At 41.9% G+C, this 27,206-nt stretch overlaps 1 protein-coding gene across 1 annotated transcript in view; it reads left to right on the top strand.

Moving 5' to 3' along the window:
- LNX2 (ligand of numb-protein X 2) overlaps positions 1–27,206 on the top strand; it is a 188,595-nt gene that overhangs the window by 133,459 nt on the left and 27,930 nt on the right. Inside the window, exons 4-7 of the mRNA XM_073662469.1 lie at positions 11,577–11,776; positions 13,779–14,147; positions 21,515–21,652; positions 25,872–26,049. Of these exons, the coding sequence (XP_073518570.1) occupies positions 11,577–11,776; positions 13,779–14,147; positions 21,515–21,652; positions 25,872–26,049 (885 nt within the window). The remainder of the gene's footprint in view (positions 1–11,576; positions 11,777–13,778; positions 14,148–21,514; positions 21,653–25,871; positions 26,050–27,206) is intronic.

The raw sequence follows: 27,206 nt of genomic DNA, 5'->3' as shown, positions 1-27,206 counted from the left end.
GAGGGAAAAGACCAAAACATAATTCTTGTGATTACCGAGCAACTTTTACGGCTGCATGTAAGTCACAACGTAAGTACACCAGTCTTAATAAATCTCCCCAAGTATCTCTTGGAGGTACCTACAATATGTTGTGAAATTGTAAACCATTGCCATGGCTGACATCTTGACGAGTCTCTGTGATTACATCTGAAAAGTATAAAATGTCTTGGCAAATAATGAATAATTCTATGGCTTAGGCGGCAAATCACACTTAATACAAAGCCACGTTGTCCAAACGAAACCCCCTAGAAACGTGGTCGGTATTTTTGGGTGGAAAGACCTTTTATGCATTGGCGAGCGATTCCATATTTTCAATGGAGCTTACAGAATTAGGTTCCAATGTGGGACTGCCCAGTTTAGGGCAATAACGCTTCTCTTTAAAAGGCAAGAAAAAGCAGGCACTCCATTTCTTCTGTGTTTATTGTGTCCTCTTTAAACCATTGAACATAGATCCTCAAACATCTGATGCATTTTGGAAATAAAATCCTTAATTATAGCTCGATCAATAACTCTTCTCTATTATATCCTAGCCACTTTTCCTTTAAACATAAGGAGTCTCTTTTATTTCCCTATCATACAAATACTTTTTTCTAGTGCTATGTGTTTAATATCGAGTAACTTTTATACCTTATCGGTCTGGAGTGATATCATCAGCTCATTCCAGTGATGTGTCATCGTCCCCTCTAGCAAATGACATGGAAGAGTTAAGATTCATATTTTTCTCTTCTAGCAAAATATTTTTTTTTCCAAGTCTCTGACAATGGTAAATAATTAGGATAATTGAGAATGTATTCTCCTCGCGAGCGAGCGAGTCTATTTCTCTTCATGCTTGTAATTGACTTTCATATTCATTTCAGCATGGGATTTATTAGCAGACAGAGGAAGAATTATTTTCTGTTAGGTAAATATAACATTTGTTAGACATAATTCTCTTTGGGGAAGTTTTTCCCTCATCATGAATGAATAAATATATAACTCTGCAACATAAAACAGGAAGGGAGAGAACAAAGAGGACCTGACCTTGACTTCTACAAGGTTCTACTGATTGAAAGACAGGGGAAATGCAATTACCGAATAACATCAACTGCTGAGATCTCCTCATCTACACAAGAAACCATTAAAGCCGAACACAAACAGCACAAAAGACACTACTGAATAGGTCCACGAGTCCTAAGGTTAAAAGAACTGGCAAGAGCCACCAATACTTTTACCATATTTTCTCAATAAAGTTTGGTCCTACAATGTGTGGTAAAATTGCATCATCAGTTTTTTCAAGTAGTTTTTGGAGCCGAAACTGAGTGGAAACTAAATGTAAACTTTCAAAATCCTCCTTTAAATCTAAAAACTCCTCAAAAACTTTGAGTTTCTGCTTTGAAAACTAAGCAAAAAGACTCTGTGTGCACATATCCTAAGGCCTCATGCTCATGGCTCAGTGGCTAAATAGCAACGTATTGATTTCTGTACAGGACTCCATGTGCCGGCTTGAACAGGTGCCATATGCTTCCTTAAAAGCAATGCTGCTATGTAAGATTCCACCAACAAAGCATTCGATACATTCTGGAATAAACTATGGTATATGTGTCAGTCCATGCGTGGCCCTGCCACTTCTTGAAAAAGTGTCATGAGTGCCAGAGGAAGTTTACAGTGGCTCAGTGGTTAGCACTGCAGCCTTGCAGCACTGGGGTCCTGGGTTCAAATCCCACCAAGGACAACATCTGCAAGGAGTTTGTATGTTCTCCCCATGTTTACATGGGTTTCCTCTGGATTCCCCAGTTTCCTCCCACACTTGAAAGACATACTGATAGGGAATTTAGATTGTGAGCCCCATTTTGGACAGTGATTATGTCTGTAAAGGGTTGAGGAATATGATAGGGCTATCTAAGCAAAGCATAATAATTACAAATGGCATGTGTCATGATGTGCAACTTTTTGTTACTCCAGTTTCTGGTGTGATAACAATAAAAAGCTCTGTTTTCCATTTCAGTTTTTTTTGAAGCAGACCCTTTCCAAAATCCTCCTCAAAAACAGCTTCAAAATAGCTTGCAAAATTATTTCTATTTATTTCTACTTTGCTGTTCATATGATGAGGTTTTTTTTAGCTTTTTTTTTATTTTTCCTGAAGAGGTATTGAAAATCACCTTGTGGATAAAAACATTGCATATCATTTCTTTAAAGCATAGCGTGAAGGAATCTTCTCTAAACTAGGCACTGTCAAATCAAAAGGCTGCAAAAACTCTTCAAAACTGATTCATGTAATGCTTCAGAAAAAGAAAAAAAAACTCTTCCTAAAACCCCTCCAAAAAAAGAGTTTTTGCTCTTGAAAATGTAGTTTTTGAACTCCTCAAAAAACTGTGTGTGAACATGAGCTGAGTAAGTCAGAATTCTCTTCCTTCAACTTCAGCCGTATTCTCCTTTCCAGCTGCAAACTGTGTGTGTCTTGTGCTCTCTGTTGACTTGTCTTCTACAACTTCCAACCTACAAACGTCCTACGACTGATCAATTCCTGACACTGCTGATGTACGCTGGGCTGAGAGGGCATGCCAAAGGGGAGGCACTCAATAAAATGGGAAGTAACCTGCCTGTAGATCTATTGTCACACTATGAAAAATTTATGACAATTTTTGACATAGAGCTCCCAAATTTTAAATATCAGTTGTTGGTTTACTAGCCAGGTAGCAACCCTATAAATTGTTTGTGGGAATCACTAGACCCCCTACCATTTTTTTAGTTTGAGAAATTAATTGGGGATCACTAATTGGCTTCTTTTATTATGAGTTATTCTTTATTGAATGATCAGACATATTCTCTAATGAGAAGCTGTTAGGGTAGAGGCCGAGGGACATAGATTCTGTCATCTTAGAGAATCGGACCGATTACGCAAATGACACTCTGATCAAACTCTTGAGTGCACAGAAATTGGATGTCATCCGAGTGCAGTCCGCTATTTTTCACAGACTCATTAACTTGCATGGCCGAGTGCGATCCGAATATCGGATCAAACTTGGACATGGAGCTTTTTATTTTCCTCGGACAGACTCTGTCCAAGGAAAAAATTGGACATATCCACGGCCCCATAGACTAACATTGGTCTGGGTGTGAATCGATGTTTCATCGGATTGCACTCGGACTGATAAAATGGCAGTCTGCACCTGCCCATAGAATGATTTTACTTCTGAAACTGATAGTCTCAAAGTCCTAGTGCTAAAAAAAAATTATGCCTTTCTTGTAGTAATCTAATGGGCCAGAGTTGAGGTATTAAGCATAGAAACCATATGGAAATTAGCTTAGAGGTGAATTAGGGGTGTGTCCATATGTAGAGACAGTATCACCACGCCACAATGCAATTCCAGGCTAATTTACATGTGGCTTCAAAGCTTGATTTTTTAGCACTGGCAGATTGGATTACTGCAGAGCAGATATTATTTCTATAGTTGGATCCAGTAGTAAAATTGTCTTAACAGGTTTCATTGAAGCAGATAGGATTTTCGATACACCAATGTCCAAGGGCTTTCTTAGTCCCTACAGGGGTAATAAAGAAAAGGACCTACCAAATTATGAAGAACATGTCCACAACTGAATTCTCCCACTAAAGTAAGTCATGTAATATTGATTGGTGAGGGTCCAACTCAGGAATGGACATGGACAAAAGAGGCTCCTGTGCAAGAACAGTATATGGCCCCTTTGCAGTCCAATAGCTGCTCATAATGCACAATTCCACCTGCTTTGGATATGGTAGTGGTCACGTTACCTCTTTGGCTGCACCAATATGTCCACCCTTGGTCCAACTGCTGAGACGCACACGATCCTTAGAATAAAGACTGCTTTATGTTACGTGCACGCCGCTAGGTTTAGATAGGGGCGACACAGGTTTTATGAATTTTTAGAATCCTGGGGGAACCATTACTCAGGGCGACCATACATTGCAGCATTCTGAGGCATAAGATGTATTCACTTGCTGGCACAGACACACTTGACAGAGTCCTCATGAATAGGTGAACAGTAGAATTTAATATAAGAGCACATCCAGTACAGGTCAATGTGATATGCTGACGTAGTGCTGTTGCAGAGTGTGACATGCAGAAGTAGTGCTGTTGCTTTAAAAGCATTCATCAACTATTAGAAGTAACACAAGCACAGCAGACAGGAAGTGTTGTGCTCCAGAAGCATCCAGCAACTAGAGGGGTTAACACAGTCACAGGAGAAGGGTGTGTTTTAGCAGAGCCCCAGTGGGATTGTGGGGAAGTTGTTTACTGTCTGGCTGGAGCTGAAGAGAAAGGTGGTGTGTGTGTTTTGTATCTCACAGAAGTGCCCCTGCAAGTGAAAAGGATTCAAGTCAGGAGGACGTTAAGCACAGGTCAGGTACAGTTCCTGAACTAACAGTGCGGAGTATTGTCAGGTGGAAAGATAAGGACTGGAAGAAATGGTGTCACAGGGATCATCTCCCTCAGCAAACCCTCCCCCCTCCATCTCACTGTGCTGTAAAGAATGCTGTGTTCATTAATGTGTCTTTGCATTAGAATTGTGCTGTCCTGTACTACTGGGAAGACTGTGAAGTGCTGTGCTGCTAAGGAAACTGTTTGTCACTGGAGCCTGTTGCTCATAAGACTTAACTTGCACTGGCTGTGCGGCTTCTTATTAAATGCTACTGTTCTACTGTTTATGAGGACTCTTGTCAAGTGTGTCTGCTCAGCAAGTGATACAACCTACGTGTCTGTGCCTGAGGGTCAACACCCCCGTGTGCCTGAGAGAAGCTGCAGCATATGGTCTATGGTCGCCCTGAGTAACGGTCCCCCCAGGATTCCAAAGAATTCATGTAACCTGTCTCGCCCCTATCTGAACCTAGCGGCATGCGTGTAACATCAAGTCTCTTAAAGCAACAGGCTTCATAAACAGTGACAGCTTCTTTACAAAGGCACAGTAGTGCACAGCATTCCTTGTAGCACAGAGAGATGGAGGGGGAGATGATCCCTGTGACACAATTCCTTCCAGTCCTTATCTTCCTGCCCGATGACAGACTTTATCAACTACCAGTACAAGGGGGGGGGGGTTCTGACCTCTGCCCAGCTTCACTGTTTATTGGAATGGTTCACTTGCCTGAACTTCTGTGAGAGACAGATCACACACGCCACTCATCCCTTCGGCTGCTGCCAGAATAGTATGCAAGTTCTCCACAATCCTCCTGGGGTTCTGCTAACCACTCCCTGTCTCATGTGACTGTTAACCCCTCTAGTTGCTGGATGCTTCTGAAGCAAACCACTTCCTGTGACTGCATTAACCCCTCTAGTTGCTGGATGCTTCTGAAGCAAACCACTTCCTGTGACTGTGTTAACCCCACTAGTTGCTAGATGCTTTTGAAGCAACAGCACTACTTCTGCATGTCACATTTACTCATTTATTCTGCCATTAGAATTGCAGAAAGGCACAGCGTTCCCTACTTCTGGAGCGTATTTTCTAAATGATAAATCTTTCCCAGAAATACCATATAAAATATTACTATATGCGTTTCATTACAGTAGTAGCATAAAAATCTGGGGCTTGCAACCTTCCAAACTATCATTACATGATCTCATCAGACCTCATGCATACAGTTTTATTCCACTAGGGTGAAAATCAATTCAAATTTCCACTACACATGATGTTTTCTGATGTACTGTCCAAGAAATTCATACATACCCTACAGTACTCTCACTACATCTGCAATATTCCGTTCCCACTGGTTCTATTTAATTTTATATATTGCTAATAAATTATACTGTCCTTATGTTTCTGGGGAGTCATTAGTAGCTGGGCTTTCCTGGAATACACTACATAAACTTGCTGTGTGATCAATAATTGGGCTGAATCAGTAAATTCTCTGGGAAAGAAAATCATCTCTTCATAATTCTGTGGATCGTTTATTTAGTTTACGTTACTCGGTCTTTATATGGTCCTAAAGATCTAAACCGTGTAAAGCCTATGAGGTGCAGTGATATATTACTGAGCTGTAGCTGCAGCTATAAACACTTTTAAAGAGGACCTACCCCTTTCCATAAATAGGTTTTTTACTTGGTGTAAGTATCGCTGTTCTCCTGAATCTGGCGTTTTTCTTTTTTTCCTGCGCCTCTCTGCTCCTGAGATATGGACCCTTCTTCCCTGCATATAAATCTAGTCTTGATAACCAAGTGGGCGTTGTCCTCATAAAGACCCACCTCTATACAGAAGAGTTGAGGACCATGCCCACTTGGCTATCAAGATTAGATTTATATACGGGAATGAGAGGGATCATATCTTGGGAATAGAGAGGCGCAAGAACAAAAGAAAAACAGCGTGGGATTCAGGAAAATAGCGGCTTTTACACCAAATAAAGCAATGACATATTATTAAGTGGCAGCTCTGCAAGGAATTTCAAATTATTCAAGTCCATCTGCAGATCGCAAGCTGCTTTTTATGGCCGCTGGTATTCTGTGTAGATTCAGAGAACAATATGTACTCTGCTGACTAGTTGTGGGAAAGAAGCTGAATTGTTTTTTAGGCCTCGCTCGCATCTGCGTCAAAAAAATTTCTCCGATGTTGAGTAGCACGAGTGTCATGCGAATGTCATGCAAGTGTGCAATTATTTTCTCACCTAGCATCCGCATTACATCCATAAGACATGTGTATGCAATGCGTTTTTTAACATCATTCTTTACATACTGTAATCTCTATGTAATTTAAAGCTAGCTTACAAACTAATAAAACAATCTTATAGATAGATATTGTAGATATATATCCTATAGACATGCAATTTCACAAGCCCCTTACATATAATTAACTAGCACCATTTAATGCCTTTCATGTGGCACTAAAGGGTGCTTAGCCTTATTTAACCTATTAATTAAATAAATAATAAAAAAAAAAAGACAGGGGTTCCCACTATTTTTGATAACCAGCCAAGGTAAAGCGGACAGCTGCAGGTTTATATTATCAGGCTGGGAAGGTCTATGGTTATTGGGCCCTTCCCAGACTGAAAATACATGCACACAGCCACCCCAGAAGTGGCGCATCATGTTAGATGTGTCATTTCTGCCGCTTTGCCTGGATAGGTTTTGCCCTGGATTGCCATGATGCTGTGGCAATCGGGGTAATGGTAGTTGGGGTTGATGTCAGCTATGATTTGTCAAAAATCGCAGCTGCCATCAAGCCCTGGGGTTAGTAATGGAGAAGTGTCTATCACACAACCCCATTACTAACCCAGTAATCAAAAATAAAAACACACACACAGAAAAAATACTTTATTTGAATAAACACTCCCTCATTCTGACCAAGACAACCTTCTGCATTCTAATAAGGTCTCGCTCCTACTTGCCTATAAATTGGACAAGTGCAACGCGATTTTTTTCTTGCATTGCACTAGTCCAATTTATACGCAAGTAGGAGCGAGGCCTTATTATAATTGTAACACCCCTTTAGGGCTACCACGGTACACTGGGTGTTATGGGGGGGTCTCACCTCTCTAGGGCGCAGTGCCTCCACCCGAATCTTGATTGGAGCTCTCTCTCTGGGACTGCAGAAGGACGGTTATCTTCTGCCAGGGGCTGATTCGGGAAGCCCCGGCCACAGCTCAGTACACACACAGGGAACAGGAGTAAAACCATTTAACAGGTTTATTACTATGCAGAAGAATTAAGGTGGGTGTAAAGAAATAACATACAATACAAGTAACGGTGCTCTATAAAAGTCATATACACATCACAATCTACTTCTACTCCGACCCTGCAAATATAAAGTAGCAGGTTTTCCCTTTTTGTATTAACTCAGTCCAAACGTTGGGGCCCAGTTGCCGCGGATGTTGGCGCGCAAATTAGAACCGTTGGTGCACTTAGATGAATATTAATGTCAATAGTCTGGGTTGTAGTGTACTCACTGTAAATAGCGCTGGTAGAACCACAAGTCTCAGAAGGGCACTCACTGGGGGCGGCAGGATTCAGGCCTTTATACAGTGGGAGTGCCGGCAGAACTCTCCGAGTCCTTGATGTAACTTGTTTCAGAGGGTGACAGGACCGCGCTCTCTCCAGCAGCGCGGGTATCTCAGAGGTGGCCGCCACACTCTGCAGTGTAGAGGAACGCATATCCTCACCGCTCCATCTTTCACAGCAAGCTGCCACGCTCCTTCCCCTCTGAACTTTCACTTTCACTTCCTGCCCAGCTCCCTCCCCCAAGTCCCTTCTCCTCCAATCCACTCTCTCTCCTTCTATCCTTCTAGGCTGTGTCATCTGACTGAAACAAGGGTCCCTGGGAATTGTAGTCCACTGCAGCTCAGGGGAAAAACAGTTAATGTCTGTAGGTCCCTGTTTAACAGCAGCTGCAAAGCTCTTCTTAGTATCTGTAAGTTCCAGTATACTGGTAGCTGCTCTGACAGTTCCCTGTGCAGGTGTTACATAATGCTCCAAAAGTCAACTTACGTTTTAATATTTGGTGAACGTGACAGTGATAAAGTAAACTGTGCGTTTGTGTGTGTTTATATACAGTGTATATATATATATATGTATATACAGTGTATATGTGTGTGTGTGTGTGTGTGTGTATGTACATATATATAGTGTGTGTGTATATATATTTATATATGTATATATATTAATATATATAATATATATGGGGTGTATGTGTGCATTATTATTTATATAGCACCATTGATTCCATGGAGCTGTACATGAGAAAAGGATCTCATACAAAATACAGATATATATTACAGTAAATGAACTAACAATGACAGACTGCTACAGAGGGAAGAGGACCCTGCACTTGCGGACTTACAGTCTACAGGAAGGGGGAAGGAGACAATAGGTTGGGGGATTGCAGTAGCTCTGGTGTTATTGAGGAGGCAGCGTGGTCATCGCAGGCTGTAAGCTTTCTTGAAGAGATGGGTTTTCAGGTTCCATCTGAAGGATCCGAATGTGGTGGATAATCGGACGTGTTGGGGCACAGAATTCCAGAGGATGGGGGATACTAGGGAGAAGTCTTGGAGGCGATTGGGTGAGGAACGAATAAGTGTGGAGGAGAGAAGGAGGTCTTGGGAGGACGGGAGGTTACGCGAGGGAAAATATCGGGAGATTAGTTCAGAGATGTACAGAGGAGAGAGGTTATGGATTGTTTTGTAGGGCAGTGTTAGTAGTTTGAACTGTATACGCTGGGCAATTGGGAGCCAGGGAAGGGATTTGCAAAGGAGGGTAGCAGAGAAGTAGCGAGGAAAGAGATGAACAAGTCAGGCAGCAGAGTTAAGAACGGACTGAAGAGGTGCGAGAGTGTTAGCAGGGAGGCTACAGAGGAGGATGTTGCAGTAGTCGAGGTGGCAGATGATGAGGGCATGCACAAGCAGTTTAGTAGATTGAGGGTTGAGGAAGGAATGGATTCTGGAAATATTTTTGAGCTGGAGATGACAGGAGGTGGCGACAGCTTGGATGTGGGGTTTGAATAACAGGGCAGAGTCAAGGGTTACTCCGAGGCAGCAGATTGCCGGTACAGGGGAATGCTTGATTTCTGTGTGTGTGTGTGTGTGTGTATACAATGTTATACAACCCCTGGCAAAAGTTATGGAATCACCGGGCTCAGAGGATGTTCATTCAATTGTTTAATGTTGTTGAAAAAAAGCAGATCACAGACATGACACAAAACTAAAGTCATTTCTAATGGCAACTTTAGGGCTTTAAGAAACACTAAAAGAAATCAAGATTAAAAATGTGGTACTCAGTAAGGGTCATTTTTTTCAGACCAAGCAGAGGGAAAAAAATTATGGAATCACTCAATTCTGAGGAAAAAATTATGGAATCACCCTGTAAATTTTCATTTCCAAAACTAACACCTGCATCAAATTAGATCTGCTCGTTAGTCTGCATCTAAAAAGGAGTGATCACACCTTGGAGAGCCGTTGCACCAAGTGAACTGACATGAATCATGGCTCCAACACGAGAGATGTCAATTGAAACAAAGGAGAGGATTATCAAACTCTTAAAAGAAGGTAAATCATCACGCAATGTTGCAAAAGATGTTGGTTGTTCACAGTCAGCTGTGTTTAAAATCTGGACCAAATACAAACAACATGGGAAGGTTGTTAAAGGCAAACATACTGGTAGACCAAGGAAGACATCAAAGCATCAAGACCGGAAGCTTAAAGCAATATGTCTCCAAAACAAGAAATGCACAACAAAACAAATGAGGAACGAATGGGAGGAAACTGGAGTCAATGTCTGTGACCGAACTGTAAGAAACTGCCTAAAGGAAATGGGATTTAAATACAGAAAAGCTAAACATCATTACCACCTAAACAGAAAAAAACAAGGTTACAATGGGCTAAGGAAAAGGATTCGTGGACTGTGGATGACTGGATGAAAGTCATATTCAGTGATGAATCGCGAATTTGCATTGGGCAAGGTGATGATGCTGGAACTTTTGTTTGGTGCCGTTCCAATGAGATTTATAAAGATGACGGCATGAAGAGAACATGCAAATTTCCACAGTCATTGATGATATGGGGCTGCATGTCAGGTAAAGGCACTGGGGAGATGGCTGTCATTACATCTTCAATAAATGCCCAAGTTTACATTGATATTTTGGACAGTTTTCTTATCCCATCAATTGAAAGGATGTTTGGGAATAATGACATCATTTTTCAAGATGATAATGCATCCTGCCATAGAGCAAAAACTGTGAAAACATTCCTTGAAAGAAGACACATAAGGTCAATGTCATGGCCAGCAAATAGTCCAGATTGAAAATCTTTGGTGGAAGTTGAAGAAAATGGTCCATGACAAGGCTCCAACCTGTAAAGCTGATCTGGCAACAGCAATCAGAGAAAGTTGGAGCCAGATTGATGAAGAGTATTGTTTGTCACTTATTAAGTCCATGCCTCAGAGACTGCAAGCTGTTATTAAAGCCAGAGGTGGTGCAACAAAATACTAGTGATGTATTGGAGTGTTCTTTTGTGTGTTTGTTTTTCATGATTCCATAATTTTTTCCTCAGAATTGAGTGATTCCATAATTTTTTCCCTCTGCTTGTTCTGAAAAAAATTACCCTTACTGAGTACCACATTTTTAATCTTGATTTCTTTTAGTGTTTCTTAAAGCCCTAAAGTTGCCATTTGAAATGACTTTAGTTTTGTGCCATGTCTGGGATCTGCTTTTTCTCAACAACATTAAGCAACTGAATGAACATCCTCCGAGCCCGGTGATTCCATAATTTTTGCCAGGGGTTGTATACACAGCAGAGTAAAGAAATGGTGTCAAGTCACGGGAGACAACGCCATTATCTAAATATTTATTTAATTATTTAATTTTTAGGTTGGAGAGTAAAAATTTTTATTTACATGGGTGATTTGTAATTTTTTGGGGGATAATACAACTTGTTTACTGCTGCACATGGACCACAGAGATGTTTCTTGTCTTGCTTCTAGTACATAATGTATAGCTGTGAATGTGATGCAGCATGTGGAGTAGTATTGATCTCTGCAGTGTATTGATCGGGATGGCACTGAACCATAAGCATCCTATTGATATTGTTGTGTTTTTGTTTGTGTACTGGACAGCTATGCATCCCCCAGCTAGCCTGCCTGAAGGAGAAATCACTACCATTGAAATACACCGATCCAACCCATACATCGAGCTGGGGATCAGCATCGTCGGCGGTAATGAGACCCCTTTAATAAACATCGTCATACAGGAAATATATCGTGATGGTATCATTGCCCGGGATGGGAGACTCTTGGCTGGTGACCAAATACTTCAAGTAAGAGGAAACATGCCACAGTGTAAATAGATGTTATTAATTGCTCCTTATTCTCTGGTCGATGGAGACTGCTGATGTCTGGGCTTTAAATAGTTCCCATTTCCTAACTTTGCTGTGTTATATAAAATCTGTCTCAATAATAATGGTGGTAAGAAAAAAACAAGGACAAAACAAATAGCAGCTTCCTGGAAGAGGCGATGCCTATCCTCTTAGAAATCCATCCTTGTTAAAGGGATGTTCCCATCTTCATAAATGAATGTGGTCGGATGGTGCTTTTTTTTTTTTTTTTAAAAAAAAGCACTTTTACAATTTACTGTTTATTAAAATTTGCAGCCGTTCTTGAGATAACAACACTTTTCTTTTGTTTACAGCCCGTTACCTAGGAGACAGACCACCGCTGTTGTCTAGTTTGTAAGCACTACACTGATCTGGCCTGGAATAGGAGGTAACAACAAGCTCCAGCAGTCCTGGCCAGCTTTAAACCAGTGCTTACAAGCTCAGTAGAAAAAAAAAGCTATGAATATAGGAATAACCCTTTAAAGGGGTTATCCAAGATAAAAAAAAGTCTTTTATTCTCAGGAACAGCGCCACTTCTTGTCCATTGGTAGTGTCAGGTATTGCAACTCCTACACAGCCTCATCTCATGGACAACAGCAGCGCTGCAACTTATAGAAACATTTTTTTTTCTTGTCCAGGATACCCCTTTAAATGACATAGCTGACCAGCCATGTACCAACGCTGAGGTGGTGTTTGCTACTGGAGCCACCTACATGGTTGTATAATAGACAGAGCCATGGGCAGGAGGTTGTATGGAGGCACTGCAGCTTTTTGCTATAGAGATGCTCTCCAACCATGGTGCCTCGTTGCTTCTCTGTATTGGATATTATCCTCCTTGAAGCAGTAGAATAACTCCATAATTTATTAGCCGATGGGTTACTGTATATCGCAATATTATTTCTCTCAGGTTTGTGCAGAATTTAACTAAACTATTCTCCGTCTGACTCTGTGGTTACTGCAGACCAATGTGTCTCTATGGTAACAGACTACTGACAAATTTTATGTAGTCTGATCCAGCAATCATACTCTCTATACTGTATAACTTGCCTAATTTGGACACATCATACGAAGAGAGCAGTCACTGGAGAAGGACATCATGGTCGGAAGGATAGAAGTACCAAGGTGAAGAGGATGACCAGCAACCCAATGGCTGGATACAATCAAGATAACAGCGGAGAAGACCCTGTTTGACCTATCTAGGCTTGCACAAGATCGATCTTTCTACAGAGCGTTCATCCATCAAGTCGCCATGGCTCGAGATCGAGCTGAAGGTCGTTAAAGAATAATAATAATCTCCTACTTCTTACATTCAGTAAGATACCAAGACGTAGGGGACAGGTAAAGGAGAGTGTAACCGCAAAATCAGACTATACTTGGTTTTGGAGATATATAAAAGCTGTAGACGCAAAGCGAATCAAAAAATCTTAAAGGGGTTGTCCACTACTTGGACAACACTTTCTTAAATGCTTGCGTCCCATGAGTAAAATAGGAAATCTTATACTCACTTCTTGGACCGGTGTCTTTTCAGCTATGTCGGGGCTGGATCTCCAGGCGATCACGTGTTATTATTATGTCATTTGAGCGCTGCAGCCAATCAATGGCTGCAATCTGTACTATTTCATCAGAGCGGATGTCTTCTCGCGCTGAATATTGATGAGCAGCAATCGATCAGCGACCATTGATTGGGTGCAGTGGTTACATGACATAATATCACGCGAGCGCCAGACATCGCTCAAACGGCGCCAGTGCGAGAGGTGAGTATAAGCTTTTCTTATTTTATTCAGAGGACTCGGGCATTTAAAAAATGGTTATCCAAATAGTGGACAACCCCTTTAGGACAAATTGCTTCATCATATTATTGGTACTATGGAAAACTGTTGTAAAAGGGTGGACATAGTTTTTGCATTTTGGATCTTAATTAATATGTTGTTTTTCTTTTGAACAGGTGAATAATTTCGACATTAGCAATGTATCTCATAACTACGCCAGGGTGGTCCTGTCCCAACCATGTACTGTGCTTCATCTCACCGTACTCCGAGAGAGGCGCTTTGGAAGCAGAACACAAGCCCACATGGACAGCAATTTACAGAGAGAAGAAAGCTTCCATGTCACTCTAAATAAAAGGGGGACAAGCGAGCAGCTCGGCATCAAACTGGTGCGCAGGACTGATGAATCTGGGGTTTTCATTCTGGACCTCCTAGAAGGAGGACTGGCTGCTCAGGATGGGAGACTTCACAGCAATGATCGCGTCCTGGCAATCAATGGACTTGATCTAAAGCATGGCACCCCGGAACTAGCCGCTCAGATTATTCAGGTAATGCACCATGATATATCCTGTAAAAGAAAGATTACATCATGAGCCATACCTCAGCCCCTGCACCCAAAATGACACTGATTCGTCTGGAGTGTTTTTAAGCTTACTTGCTTACCCCGTGCACAATGATAAACCTCTTGTAAGTGTTATAGGGATGACGAAAGTTGCGTTGGGCTCTTTTGATCTTGTGATTGCTAGTTGTCCTTTAAGTATGACTGACGGGTGAAGTGTCGTTATATCTTAGTAGTATGTTAATTACTTGCTTAGATGAAAATACCCATTTAAATATAGACTAACTTATCTGTACTTTAAAGAAATTTCACAATTAGTCTGTGACCACACGCTACTAAACTAATACTACATAAGTACTGCCTCCAGGATCCAGTGATAGATAAAGAATAATGCTGTAACATGTGTAAGACACGAGTAATCGTCGTTTTCATTTTTATTCCATAAATCAATAGTGCAAATGGAAATAAGCAACTTTGAAATATATCTAATAAGAGAAATCTGCTTCCTTCTCCTTCTGGTCTGATTTTTCACTCCACTCATGGATAAAATCTATATTCAGTGAAGAGAGACTTTCAGATTACTAAGATCGGAGATGGCAGTTGGTGCTTATAAGATTCAATAGAGGGGGAGGAGCTAGAGGAAGACACCGACATTCTGCTGCAAGTTCTCCTGAAGCGACAGTTATACTTTAAATCTATGGTTTAAAAAAGTTAAAGTGTAACTGTCATTTTAGGAGACCGTGCAGCAGAATGTCTGTCTGTGCCTCTAGTTACCCTCCCATAGAATTTTATTACCACCAACTGTCATCTCTTATCTCAGTAATGGGAAAATCTGTCTTCACTGAATACAGATTTTACTGCTTTTACTATTGAATTGAGAAGATCAGCCCAGGAGGAAAAAGTAGCAGATTTCTTTGATAAGATATATTACAAAGTTGCTTATATTTATATTATTATTTATTATTAAAGCACCTTTTATTATTCCATGGAGCTTTACATGTGAAAAGAAAGGGGTATACATAATAAAAAACAAGTACAATAATCTTGAACAATACAAGTCACCGACTGGTCCAGGAGGCGAGAGGACCCTCCTCGCGAGGGCTCACAATCTACAAGTGATGAGTGAGGATACAGTAAGTGAGGGTAGAGCTGGTTGTGCAGCGGTATGGTGGAGCGGTGGTTACTGCAGGTTGTAGGCTTGTCGGAAGAGGTGGGTCTTCAGGTTCCTTTTGAAGGTTTCCATGGTAGGCGACAGTCTGATGTGTTGGGGTAGAGAGTTCCAGAGAAGGGGGGATTCACGGGAGAAATCTTGTATGCGATTGTGGGAAGAGGAGATAAGAGGGGAGTAGAGAAGGAGATCTTGAGAGGATCGGAGGCTGCGTGCAGGTAAGTACCGGGAGACTAAGTCACAGATATATTCAGGAGACATACATATGTCATATTGATTTATGAAATAAAAATTAAAATGATGGTTAATCTTTAAATATACAATGTGGGTTTAAAGCTCTTTCTCATGTAATCTAGCAAGAGTCGGTCAGGCACCTAGCTTTCGGATATAACTATGGCCCCCAAATAGAAGACAGAAGCATTATATATTATACCATATTATACCATACCATATTATACATATGGTATAGTATATGGTACATGGTATAGTTTCTAATGCCATTAGAAACTAAAAATTAAAAAAAAAAATTACGGTATATTTTTGTATATGTTACGCTAAATAAAACAAAATAAAAAATACATAACCAAAATGATACTGCAAATATTATTTTGGAAGCCCAGGAAAAAAAAAGGTTAGGGCCGTTAAAACGCCACATGCATCAAAGTGTCTGTTCACTTATGAGCAAACAGCTCTGGTCATTAAGAGGTTAAAAAAAGATTACGTGTTCAGAAATAAGATGAAATAACACTGAGCACAGAAATAATTCTTCACAGATGGACTCATTAAATCATGAAATCTGGCTAACTGGAGATGTGAATTGTTTTTTTGAAGCATGCCAACATTGAGTAAGTGTGCCAGAACACATTGTTACGTCTTATCGAGACATCTTTACTGAGATCTGTAATCATGAAAAGTGCTGTACTATGGTCATCCTGTACTTTACTGCTATTAGAGGGTGGACAAAAGTTCTTCTCAAACAATGGTGTGTGCTCACGCCTAAATAACAATTCAGATAGGTAGATCATTTTTTACATTCTTGCTTTTTTCTAAAGAAACCTGCCACAATAAAGATGGTGTCTCATCTGCAAAAATGATGCAATAAAGCAAGGAAAACTGAGCAGATATATAGGTTTACGGTAAAAGCTTCTATAGATTAGCATTCATTGATTAAAGGGAATCTGTTAGTAGGATCAACCCACCTAACCCGTCTATATGGGCATGTAGGTCATAGGAAGCTGAATAAAATGATACTTTGATATCTAGAATTCTATGTTTTATTCCCGAGAAATCCACATTTTTCGTAATTTATAAATGAGCTGTTAAGATTTCTGGGCCGGATATACGGTAGGTCTCCCTGAAAATTTGCCTCCAGAGCTTATTTTAAATAAAAGGAGGCATTATCAGTATGATACAAGTAGATCAGGAGAGCAGACTGTCAGTCATTACATGTCTCATACTGGTAACTCCTCATTTCATTTACAATAATCTCTGGAGGCAGATTCTCAGGGAGATCTATGTCCGGCCCATAGATCTTAACAGCTCATTTACATATAAGAACAATGTGGATTTCTCTGGAATAAGACATCAGATCACAGATATCAAGGTATCATTCATATTTCTATGACCTACAAGCCCATATAGATGGTTTAGGAGAGTTGATCTTACTGACATTCCCTTTAAATTTCCAGTTTGCCGGCTTAAGGTATTTCCTAGGTAAAGCAGCTTCAGGAAAAAGCCGGCCATCTTTTTCCTGAAGTGGCTTCTCTGGCCGTTTTGCTCTCTTTTTTAGCAACACCTCTGCCTCCGGCATCTTATCACTTATACTTTGAGCTATAAAGAATAAACATGCTACTTCTTTTAACCGCTTCATGGTTTCTGAACCCTGAAATGGTTACCAGAACTAACAAGTGACTGAACATGTGCAGAGCAATGTTGTTTTTACATTGCTGCGCATTATGTTTTATTTTTTTAGGTTCTTCTTACTGCCTAAAAAAGACATCGTATGCACATACTCTTAGCAGTCCAGTGGGTGGAGTAACTAATTGATTGACCGCTTTCCCTGTATGAGAATGCATATATAGCAGTGTTCCTCAACTCCAGTCCTAAAGGGCCACCAACAGGTCATGTTTTCAGGATTTCTTAGAACAAGTGATGGAATTATCACCTGGGCAATACTAAGTAAATCCTGGAAACATGGAAACATCTGTTGGTGACTCTTGAGGGCTGGAGTTAAGGAACACTGCTATGAAGACATGTCTACCTACAAATAAATAAAAAGACAAGGTGCTTTAGTACTGAAAAAAATGTAGGAAATGTATGGCAACAATGGTTGTCCAGAGAAGGGTATCGGTAATAGGCTCACCTTGGACAAATGTGCTGATGGTAGGCACAACCCACACAGTCGTCAGACCAGCGGGAGACCCAGGCAATGATGAAAGGAGCAGCAGGAGAAAAAAAAGGTGGACCACCATTAACCTACCTACACTAACTACACTAACCACCAGTGTTATTGGCTGCCTGGTTTTGCTTTTCACCTTCAGAATTGTGTAGCCACTAGCTTTCAGATTGGACCAACTATAAATAAATCTAATTTAGATTGCGGTCTGGACCATGTTGTTAAAGGGGTTCTCCAGGCTTGGGGTTCAAGCCTCCAGTCACTCTTCGTGACTGCAGAGTTGTGAGTCTTCACAGTGCGCACACTGCACACTGTCAGGATTCTCCAATACCGGCACTGGGAGTGGACAGCTGCCATTTGCATACATATGGTCACTTGCCGACTAGACGTGCGCAGCCTCATTCATTACAAATGAATTGAGCGAGGCCAGACACGTCTAGTCGGAATGTGGTCGGAAGTATGCAAATCACATACCTGCAGGGACATGGCCGTCCGATCCCGACACCAGAGAATCCTGACAGCGCGATGTGAGAGGATTCACAAGTCTGCTGTCACATAGTCACAATATACTTGAAACCCAAGCCTGGACAACCCCTTTAAATCTTTGCGTGGGTGTAGAAGACTCTTCTTCCAAAACTTCACCAGGTTTTTCCCTAGTATTTCCTATATCTACTCAATTACTTTCAACCTTCTCATGTCTTCCATGTTCTACAGGGAAGACAGACCTGGACGTTGGCACACCATAGACCGTGTAGTCAGAGCATTGTTTGAAAGTCAAGAAGCTTTAATTTTATCATTAGTCTACAGAACCTTTTTTTTCTTAGAGTTGATCAAAAATGGTCGTGTTTTTTACTGGTACTTTTCAATAATCATGTCTCAAAGTACATTTCGATCATTTTGCATATTGTCATTTGAGACGACTTATCGTTCATCAGCTATAACATATTCCTGTGGATATTTAGTGCAATCACTTGAAACATCGTGACTGGATGAAAATGATTTCCACTTGACTATTTTATAGACTTCTTTTACTCATTGTGATTCCTAGGGGGGGTCACCTCTATGGTTACCTACAACCACTTTTCAAAACTTAGGCCGTGTTCCCATGTAGCGTAAATACTGCATTTTTTTGTACAGAAATCTGCTGTTCTTATCTGTCCAAGCAAAGTTGATGTGATTTCATGAAAAACTCCTACCCACTGTGTGTCTAAAAGACCCTGTCAAATTGTTCGTTTTTGGTGTCTTTTTTTTCTATTGGATTCAATGGGAAGCCTGAAAAAGACACATGTAAAAACGCAGTTGCTTTTTTAAATGCGGAATCAAAGCTTTTCTGCACTAAAAAAGCTGCTTTAAATCTGTACAACAAAATCAAATACAGGGTGTAATGCAGCGGCTTGCTGCATTGCCAAAATGTCAGAGAGGGGTGTGTTCTGGCTGACCACGTACCTCCCCTTCAGGTGACTGATCACATGACTGTGACATCATCACAGGTCCTGTGCGCACAGAGGAGATATATATCCGGGTGGTTTTGAAACACAGGAAGGCAAGAGGCCTGATCCCTGTGTCTGGGATACCGTTAGCCCTGGAAGGCAAGAGGCCTGATCCCTGTGTCTGGGATACCGTTAGCCCTGGAAGGCAAGAGGCCTGATCCCTGTGTCTGGGACACCGTTAGCCCTGGAAGGCACGTGGCCTGGAGACCACGTCTGGTGAGCCTTAAACAACAGTTTTGGCAGAACAGAGCTGATAGAAGCAGCTAAGACCCGGCAAAGGTAAAGGAAGGTACTTGTTATGGACATTAGTGTTGTTACCTTGCTGAAGACTGTATCTGAAGCCAAGTGGGCATAGCTGCCACTGAAAGGCTCTAGGATATTACGTGTGTAACATTCCTGCGAGCCACTGAGATGGACTATGTTATAAGCAGTTTATGATGAGTAATAAACTGCTGGACTTTAGTTTACTGGAAACCGTTGCTTGTGTGCTTTAATTGACCCGGTGAAGTGAGTGCCCCTCAACATGATCTACCTCACAAGGGATAAAATACTGCAAAAAAAAATCAATAATCAGACAAATTTATTATGTATTTTGGTGTGGACAATGTCAGAAAATATGCAGATAGAAAGCAGGTGAAAAAATGCATCATTTATGCTACATGTGAACACAGTCTAAAGGAGCAGTTAGACATTTCTGCCTATAGATAAGCACCAAACGTCTGCACACAAGTGGCTCGGCACTCATTTAAAGGTTAGTTCACACAATACAAATTGTATGGAAACAAAATAGCCCTTGATACGATCATTCTGTCCCCATGTAGCATGTGTATTATCGGCAGCACATCCACTGTTTACATTGGTGATGTGTTGCCAACAATGATGAATTTTATGCCAGCATAAATGACTGAATGAGCGTTTTGCTGGTTTGTTGGCAGATCGGTGGCTTCATTATATGGAATGATGATGGGAAACGATCGTTCATCGAGCCCATGTAAATGAATATTAAACAGTAACTAAGCTTTTATTCTTCTTTCTTTTTAAGCTAGGAATATAATTTAGAAACATTTTGTACTTGAGTTAAATGACCCTATTTTAATGCCATCGTGCAGAAAATAGTTGCTGGAGTGATCTGTCCACCTTGCTTAGGTCCATGCAGCGTATCTTGTGTACATATCCTTGTAATGTGAACATAGCCTTAGGTTATCACCTATCCAGAGGGTGATTGGTGGCGGTTTGACCACTGGGATTTGCACCGATCAGCAGAACAGAGAATTTTTATTTCTGACGGGGCACTTTTATCCCCATTACAAACTGGAGCAGCAGTTCAGATGCCCGACCACTACTCCATTCATTCTCTATGGAGTTACCAGAAAAAGCCAAGCGTGCTCAGCCATACCATAGGGAATGAATTAAGTGTCAGTCAGGCACGCTCCCTGCAGATCCATTCTAACGGGGATAAAAGTGCCCCTTTTTGCCTATTGGTGCGGGTCCAGGCATTCGGACCCCCACCAATTAAGAAGTGATCATCTATACTTGGTCCGGATTGGGATGAAAAAAGCTGCCCTGGCACACAAACCCCACCAGCTCACATACTATACTCTCCCGATGAGTGAATTTTGCTTTTCCGTAGTCATGCCCCTCACCACTCTCTTAAAGGAGTTATTTGAAGAGCCACATGGGAATGGCGCAGTATTGCGCATCCGCAGCTCCATTTACATGGTGCTCTTCAAAGCTCCATTTCTCTGGGGTCCCAGTGGTCAGATCCGCAGTGAACCAAAAGTCATCCCCTATCCAGAAGAAAGGGGATAACTTAAAAACTTGGGCTAACCCCTTTCAACAGGTTTTTCAAAATTTTTGCTCATAGGAATGTAGAAAATAATAAACCAATGATGACAATCCTGAAGTCCAATGCCGCCTCTCCAACAACAGGGCAGGAGAAGTGGTACTGTGCACTGTATATATACAGAATAATACTTATGCATGAGGGCGCTCTCAATCTCACAGGATCAAAAGCAGATTTTATATTAACATTTTCTTCTTGGGCTGCTGTAACTATAATAGAAATAGATTTTTTTACCGTAATCCAGAATGTCTGATAATCCAGCACCTTGAAATTAAAGCCTCTCTATCTACTCTGCTAAGCCTTGTACGATTTCTTTCATCTGTAGGACAATAAATTGCAGAATTTTATTCTGCCCTCGGGCTCTTAAGAATCAAAGCAAGAATATTTCTTACAGAAACCACATTGAGATATTTATATTGATTTGTGTAGGTTCGTCTGACATTCCTGTGCTCTACTACAGGGTAGCGGAGAACGAGTCCATTTAACGGTATCTCGGCCTGTAAAGCATCCGGCAGCTAACATCACCCGAGAAGTCGGCATCAGCCAGTCTCATCACCATCTGCAGCAAGTGTATCATCACAGGCCCAGTGCACACAGGGTGAGGAGCTTCTGAAGTTATCAACACAGTTAATCCATATTGTTTGTCAGATCTCAGAGTTTAATTAACTTGTTGGATAAAACTTCGAGTTGTATAGCTGGAACCCATAGATGTACAGTACAGACCAAAAGTTTGGACACACCTTCTCATTTAAAGATTTTTCTGTATTTTCATGACTATGAAAGTTGTACATTCACACTGAAGGCATCAAAACTATGAATTAACACATGTGGAATTATATACTTAACAAAAAAGTGTGAAACAACTGAAAATATGTCTTATATTCTAGGTTCTTCAAAGTAGCCACCTTTTGCTTTGATGACTGCTTTGCACACTCTTGGCATTCTCTTGATGAGCTTCAAGAGGTAGTCACCGGAAATGGTCTTCCAACAATCTTGAAGGAGTTCCCAGAGATGCTTAGCACTTGTTGGCCCTTTTGCCTTCACTCTGCAGTCCAGCTCACCCCAAACCATCTCGATTGGGTTCAGGTCTGGTGACTGTGGAGGCCAGGTCATCTGGCGTAGCACCCCATCACTCTCCTTCTTGGTCAAATAGCCCTTACACAGCCTGGAGGTGTGTTTGAGGTCATTGTGCTGTTGAAAAATAAATGATGGTCCAACTAAACGCAAACCGGATGGAATAGCATACCGCTGCAAGATGCTGTGGTAGCCATGCTGGTTCAGTATGCCTTCAATTTTGAATAAATCCCCAACAGTATCACCAGCAAAGCACCCCCACACCATCACACCTCCTCCTCCATGCAGTGGGAACCAGGCATGTAGAGTCCGTCCGTTCATCTTTTCTGCGTCGCACAAAGACACGGTGGTTGGAACCAAAGATCTCAAATTTGGACTCATCATACCAAAGCACAGATTTCCACTGGTCTAATATCCATTCCTTGTGTTCTTTAGCCCAAACAAGTCTCTTCTGCTTGTTGCCTGTCCTTAGCAGTGATTTCCTAGCATCTAATTTACCCTGAAGGACTGCTGCACAAAGTCTCCTCTTAACAGTTGTTGTAGAGATGTGTCTGCTCCTATAACTCTGTGTGGCATTGACCTGGTCTCTAATCTGAGCTGCTGTTAACCTGCGATTTCTGAGGCTGGTGACTCGGATAAACTTATCCTCAGAAGCAGAGGTGACTCTTGGTCTTCCTTTCCTGGAGCGATCCTCATGTGAGCAAGTTTCTTTGTAGCGCTTGATGGTTTTTGCCACTGCACTTGGGGACACTATCAAAGTTTTCCCAATTTTTCGGACTCACTGACCTTCATTTCTTAAAGTAATGATGACCACTCATTTTTCTTTACTTATCTGCTTTTTTTCTTGCCATAATACAAATTCTAACAGTCTATTCAGTAGGACTATCAGCTGTGTATCCACCAGACTTCTGCACAACACAACTGATGGTCCCAACCCCATTTATAAGGCAAGAAATCCCACTTATTAAACCTGACAGGGCACACCTGTGAAGTGAAAACCATTTCCGGTGACTACCTCTTGAAGCTCATCAAGAGAATGCCAAGAGTGTGCAAAGCAGTCATCAAAGCAAAAGGTGGCTACTTTGAAGAACCGAGAATATAAGACATATTTTCAGTTGTTTCACACTTTATTGTTAAGTATATAATTCCACATGTGTTAATTCATAGTTTTGATACCTTCAGTGTGAATGTACAATTTTCATAGCCATGAAAATACAGAAAAATCTTTAAATGAGAAGGTGTGTCCAAACTTTTGGTCTGTACTGTATGTGGTCCCTTATTATTCCTCTCCTAATCCATACAAAGGCATAGAGGTTTTCATATGGAGCTGATGGCTCCTTAGTATGACTCTGCCTCTGTAGTATGACTCTGCCTCTGTAGTATGACTCTGCCTCTGTGGTATGACTCTGCCTCTGTAGTACGGCACTGGCCCTGTAGTACGGCACTGGCCCTGTAGTACGGCACTGGCCCTGTAGTACGGCCCTGTAGTACGGCTCTGTAGTACGGCTCAGGCCCTGTAGTACGGCTCTGTAGTACGGCTCTGTAGTAGAGCTCTGGGTCTGTAGTACGGCTCTGTAGTAGAGCTGTGGGTCTGTAGTACGGCTCTGTAGTAGAGCTCTGGGTCTGTAGTACGGCTCTGTAGTAGAGCTCTGGGTCTGTAGTACGGCTCTGTAGTAGAGCTCTGGGTCTGTAGTACGGCTCTGTAGTAGAGCTCTGGGTCTGTAGTACGGCTCTGTAGTAGAGCTCAGGGTCTGTAGATTGCTCTAGCTCTATAATATGGCTCTGGGTCTGTAGTTCAGGTCTGGTTTTGTAGTAGAGCTCTGGGTCTGTAGTACGGCTCTGTAGTAGAGCTCTGGGTCTGTAGTATGGCTCTGTAGTAGAGCTCTGGGTCTGTAGTATGGCTCTGTAGTAGAGCTCTGGGTCTGTAGTTCAGGTCTGGTTTTGTAGTAGAGCTCTGGGTCTGTAGTATGGCTCTGGCTCTGTAGTATGGCAGTGGGTTTGCAGTATGGTTCTATAGTAGAGCTCTGGGTCTGTAGTATGGCTGAGTCTGTAGACAGCTCTCGGTCTGTAGTTCAGCTCTGGCCCTGTAGTACAGCTCTGGGTCATAGTATGGCTTTGAGCCTGTAGACGGCTCTGGGTCTGTAGTTTGGCTCTGGTCCTGTAGTACAGCTCTGGGTCTGTAGTTTGAGTCTGGCTCTATAGTATGGCTCTGGCTCTGTAGTATGGCTCTGGCTCTGTAGTACAGCTCTGGCTCTGTAGTACGGCTCTGGGTCTGCCGTTCAGCTCTGGCTCTGTAGTATAGCTCTGGCTCTGTAGTATAGCTCTGGCTCTGTAGTATAGCTCTGGCTCTGTAGTACGGCTCTGGGTCTGCCGTTCAGCTCTGGCTCTGTAGTATAGCTCTGGCTCTGTCGTATAGCTCTGGCTCTGTAGTACGGCTCTGGCTCTGCCGTTCGGCTCTGGCTCTGCCGTTCGGCTCTGGGTCTGCCGTTCGGCTCTGGGTCTGCAGTTTGGCTCTGGGTCTGCAGTTTGGCTCTGGGTCTGCAGTTCGGCACTGGGTCTGCAGTTTGGCTCTGGGTCTGCAGTTTGGCTCTGGGTCTGCAGTTTGGCTCTGGGTCTGCAGTTTGGCTCTGGGTCTGCAGTTTGGCTCTGGGTCTGCAGTTTGGCTCTGGGTCTGCAGTTTGGCTCTGGGTCTGCAGTTTGGCTCTGGGTCTGCAGTTTGGCTCTGGGTCTGCAGTTCGGCACTGGGTTTGCAGTTCGGCTCTGGGTCTGCAGTTCGGCTCTGGGTCTGCAGTTCGGCTCTGGGTCTGCAGTTTGGCTCTGGGTCTGCAGTTTGGCTCTGGGTCTGCAGTTTGGCTCTGGATCTGCAGTTTGGCTCTGGATCTGCAGTTTGGCTCTGGATCTGCAGTTTGGCTCTGGATCTGCAGTTTGGCTCTGGATCTGCAGTTTGGCTCTGGGTCTGCAGTTTGGCTCTGGCTCTGTAGTACGGCTCTGGCTCTGTAGTACAGCCCTGTAGTAGAGCTCAGGCTCTGTAGAAAGGCTGTGGCTCTGTTGTATGGTTCTGTAGTACGGCTCTGGGTCCATAGTTCTTGACTGAATCTGTAGTACAGCTCTGACTCCAAGTCATTTACCACCAAAATCATTTATCGCCTATCCTCACAATGGTGTGAACAGTGATAAATGTCTGATCACTGGTTGTCCCACTGCTCACTGGGACTAGCGAGGGGTTTCGAACCCTTTCATGGATTCAGACCATTGGAATATGTTATACAGTGTGTAAAGCAGATCTGTCATGTCTACGTAAGGCAGCATAGTATGGGGACCGTTTACTATGGGCACAAAAAGATAGTGTGCTCTTTGGCTTACAGAAGTCATCAGCAAATTAATGGAGTCCATAGTTTGAGTCCGGTGTATTCATGAGGTGAGAGCTCCCCACAACCCTCCATACATTCATTGAGATATAATCACCACCGAGAGTGGAGGGGGCATCAGACTCAGAAGTATGAGTTCAGTGTATTCTGTGATCTCTCCTACTAGCCATTGTGGCTAATATGGGCGATGACCAGTCTTAGTGTAGAAGACAGATCTGCTTTTACTATGTAAACTGCTGTACATTGGACTGTTGTGGAAGCTGCACATGCAGCATCTTCTATCTTCTATGAGTAATTACTGCACAGTGCTTACTTTAATTGATGTATTATTTCAGGCACTCTTCCTTTGACTGATCTTCTTTTTGTCTGTCTCAGGATCTTGCCCAGTGTGTAACATGCCACGAAAAGCATATTACCGTGAAGAAAGCTCCCATGGAATCATTAGGCATGACAGTAGCGGGAGGAAGAGGGAGTAAAAGTGGAGAGCTACCAATCTTTGTAACCAGCGTGCAGCCTCACGGATGTCTTGCGAGAGACAGCAGAATTAAACGAGGTTTAGATCTACATTTGTCTTTTTAGCAGACAAATAGAACAGGATAGATGTAGAATTCATGCTGGTAGGAATAATTGGTAATTTATATAGGATCCAGGCACGCAGGGCTGAATCCAGACTAGACTGGTGAGACATCACAGACGGGACTTTTATCCTCTACTCTTAAAATCAATCTTCTTACAAGATTTATGAGGTGGGAACATCTGCTATTCTCATCTGCAGCAGTAAAAAAGAGGTTGTGGCATGCAAGTCACTGCAGATTTGGAATACACCTCTCATTCTCCAACCTTTCCAACTTCTTCTCCACCCCCAAATGCTTGACTTCTACTTATCAACTCTTCTATTTGTCTGACTACTAGAAGCCGGACTATTACCTACTCAGTGTTCTGTTGGGAACTGCTACATACCCAACTCTTCTATATCCTTTTTTAAGACAAACAGCTTGGTCGACGCTACATCTGGAGTAGAATATAATCTGTCTAATATATACAGCACTCAGGAAACAGAGGCCATTACTGTGATGCACAGTCAAATATTCCCAGCAAAGTCCAAATTACCATACAAGAAAAAAAGAAGACTGCATTCACCAATGGCATTTTTCTTCTTTATTAACGATAATCCATGTGCCAACAATATAGTAGCAGGACGCTTCTCGGGCAAAGGCTGTTTCGCCTCTAGCTGACGCTTCCTCCAGCTTCTTGCTTCATGATGTTAACATAGGTAATATGTACACGTTGCTATTGTTCTAACCATAAATATACAATAAACAGATTAAAAATCTTACAAAAAGTTAAAAATAATTCAAGACTGCAGTATCACCTGATCTATAGGAAAATACTTAAATAAGTTTTATTATCTAGATACAATTTACACATGGTTTCTGTTTTAATTACCCACTTAGCTTGGACTTGTATGAGAATCTTATTATGGTCTTCCCTTGTTATGATAAGAAGACCTGGGTCTAAATGATAAAAAATGATTTAAACATTTTCCTATAGATCAGGTTCTACTGCAGTCTTGTATTGTTTTTCACTTTTTGTATGATTTTTTTAATCTGTTTGTTTTGTATCTTTGTGGTTATAGTGGGAGCACTGTGTATATGTTATGTATGTTAGCACCATGAGGCAACAATTTAGAGGAAGCGTAGTTAGAAGCGA

Source organism: Phyllobates terribilis, unplaced genomic scaffold (genome assembly GCF_046119375.1).
Source record: "Phyllobates terribilis strain yellow unplaced genomic scaffold, ASM4611937v1 Scaffold_2__4_contigs__length_985480577, whole genome shotgun sequence".
NCBI classification, from domain to species: Eukaryota; Metazoa; Chordata; class Amphibia; order Anura; family Dendrobatidae; genus Phyllobates; species Phyllobates terribilis.
Note: the sequence above shows the minus strand (reverse complement) of the source record. Positions and strands in the feature narration are given on the sequence as shown.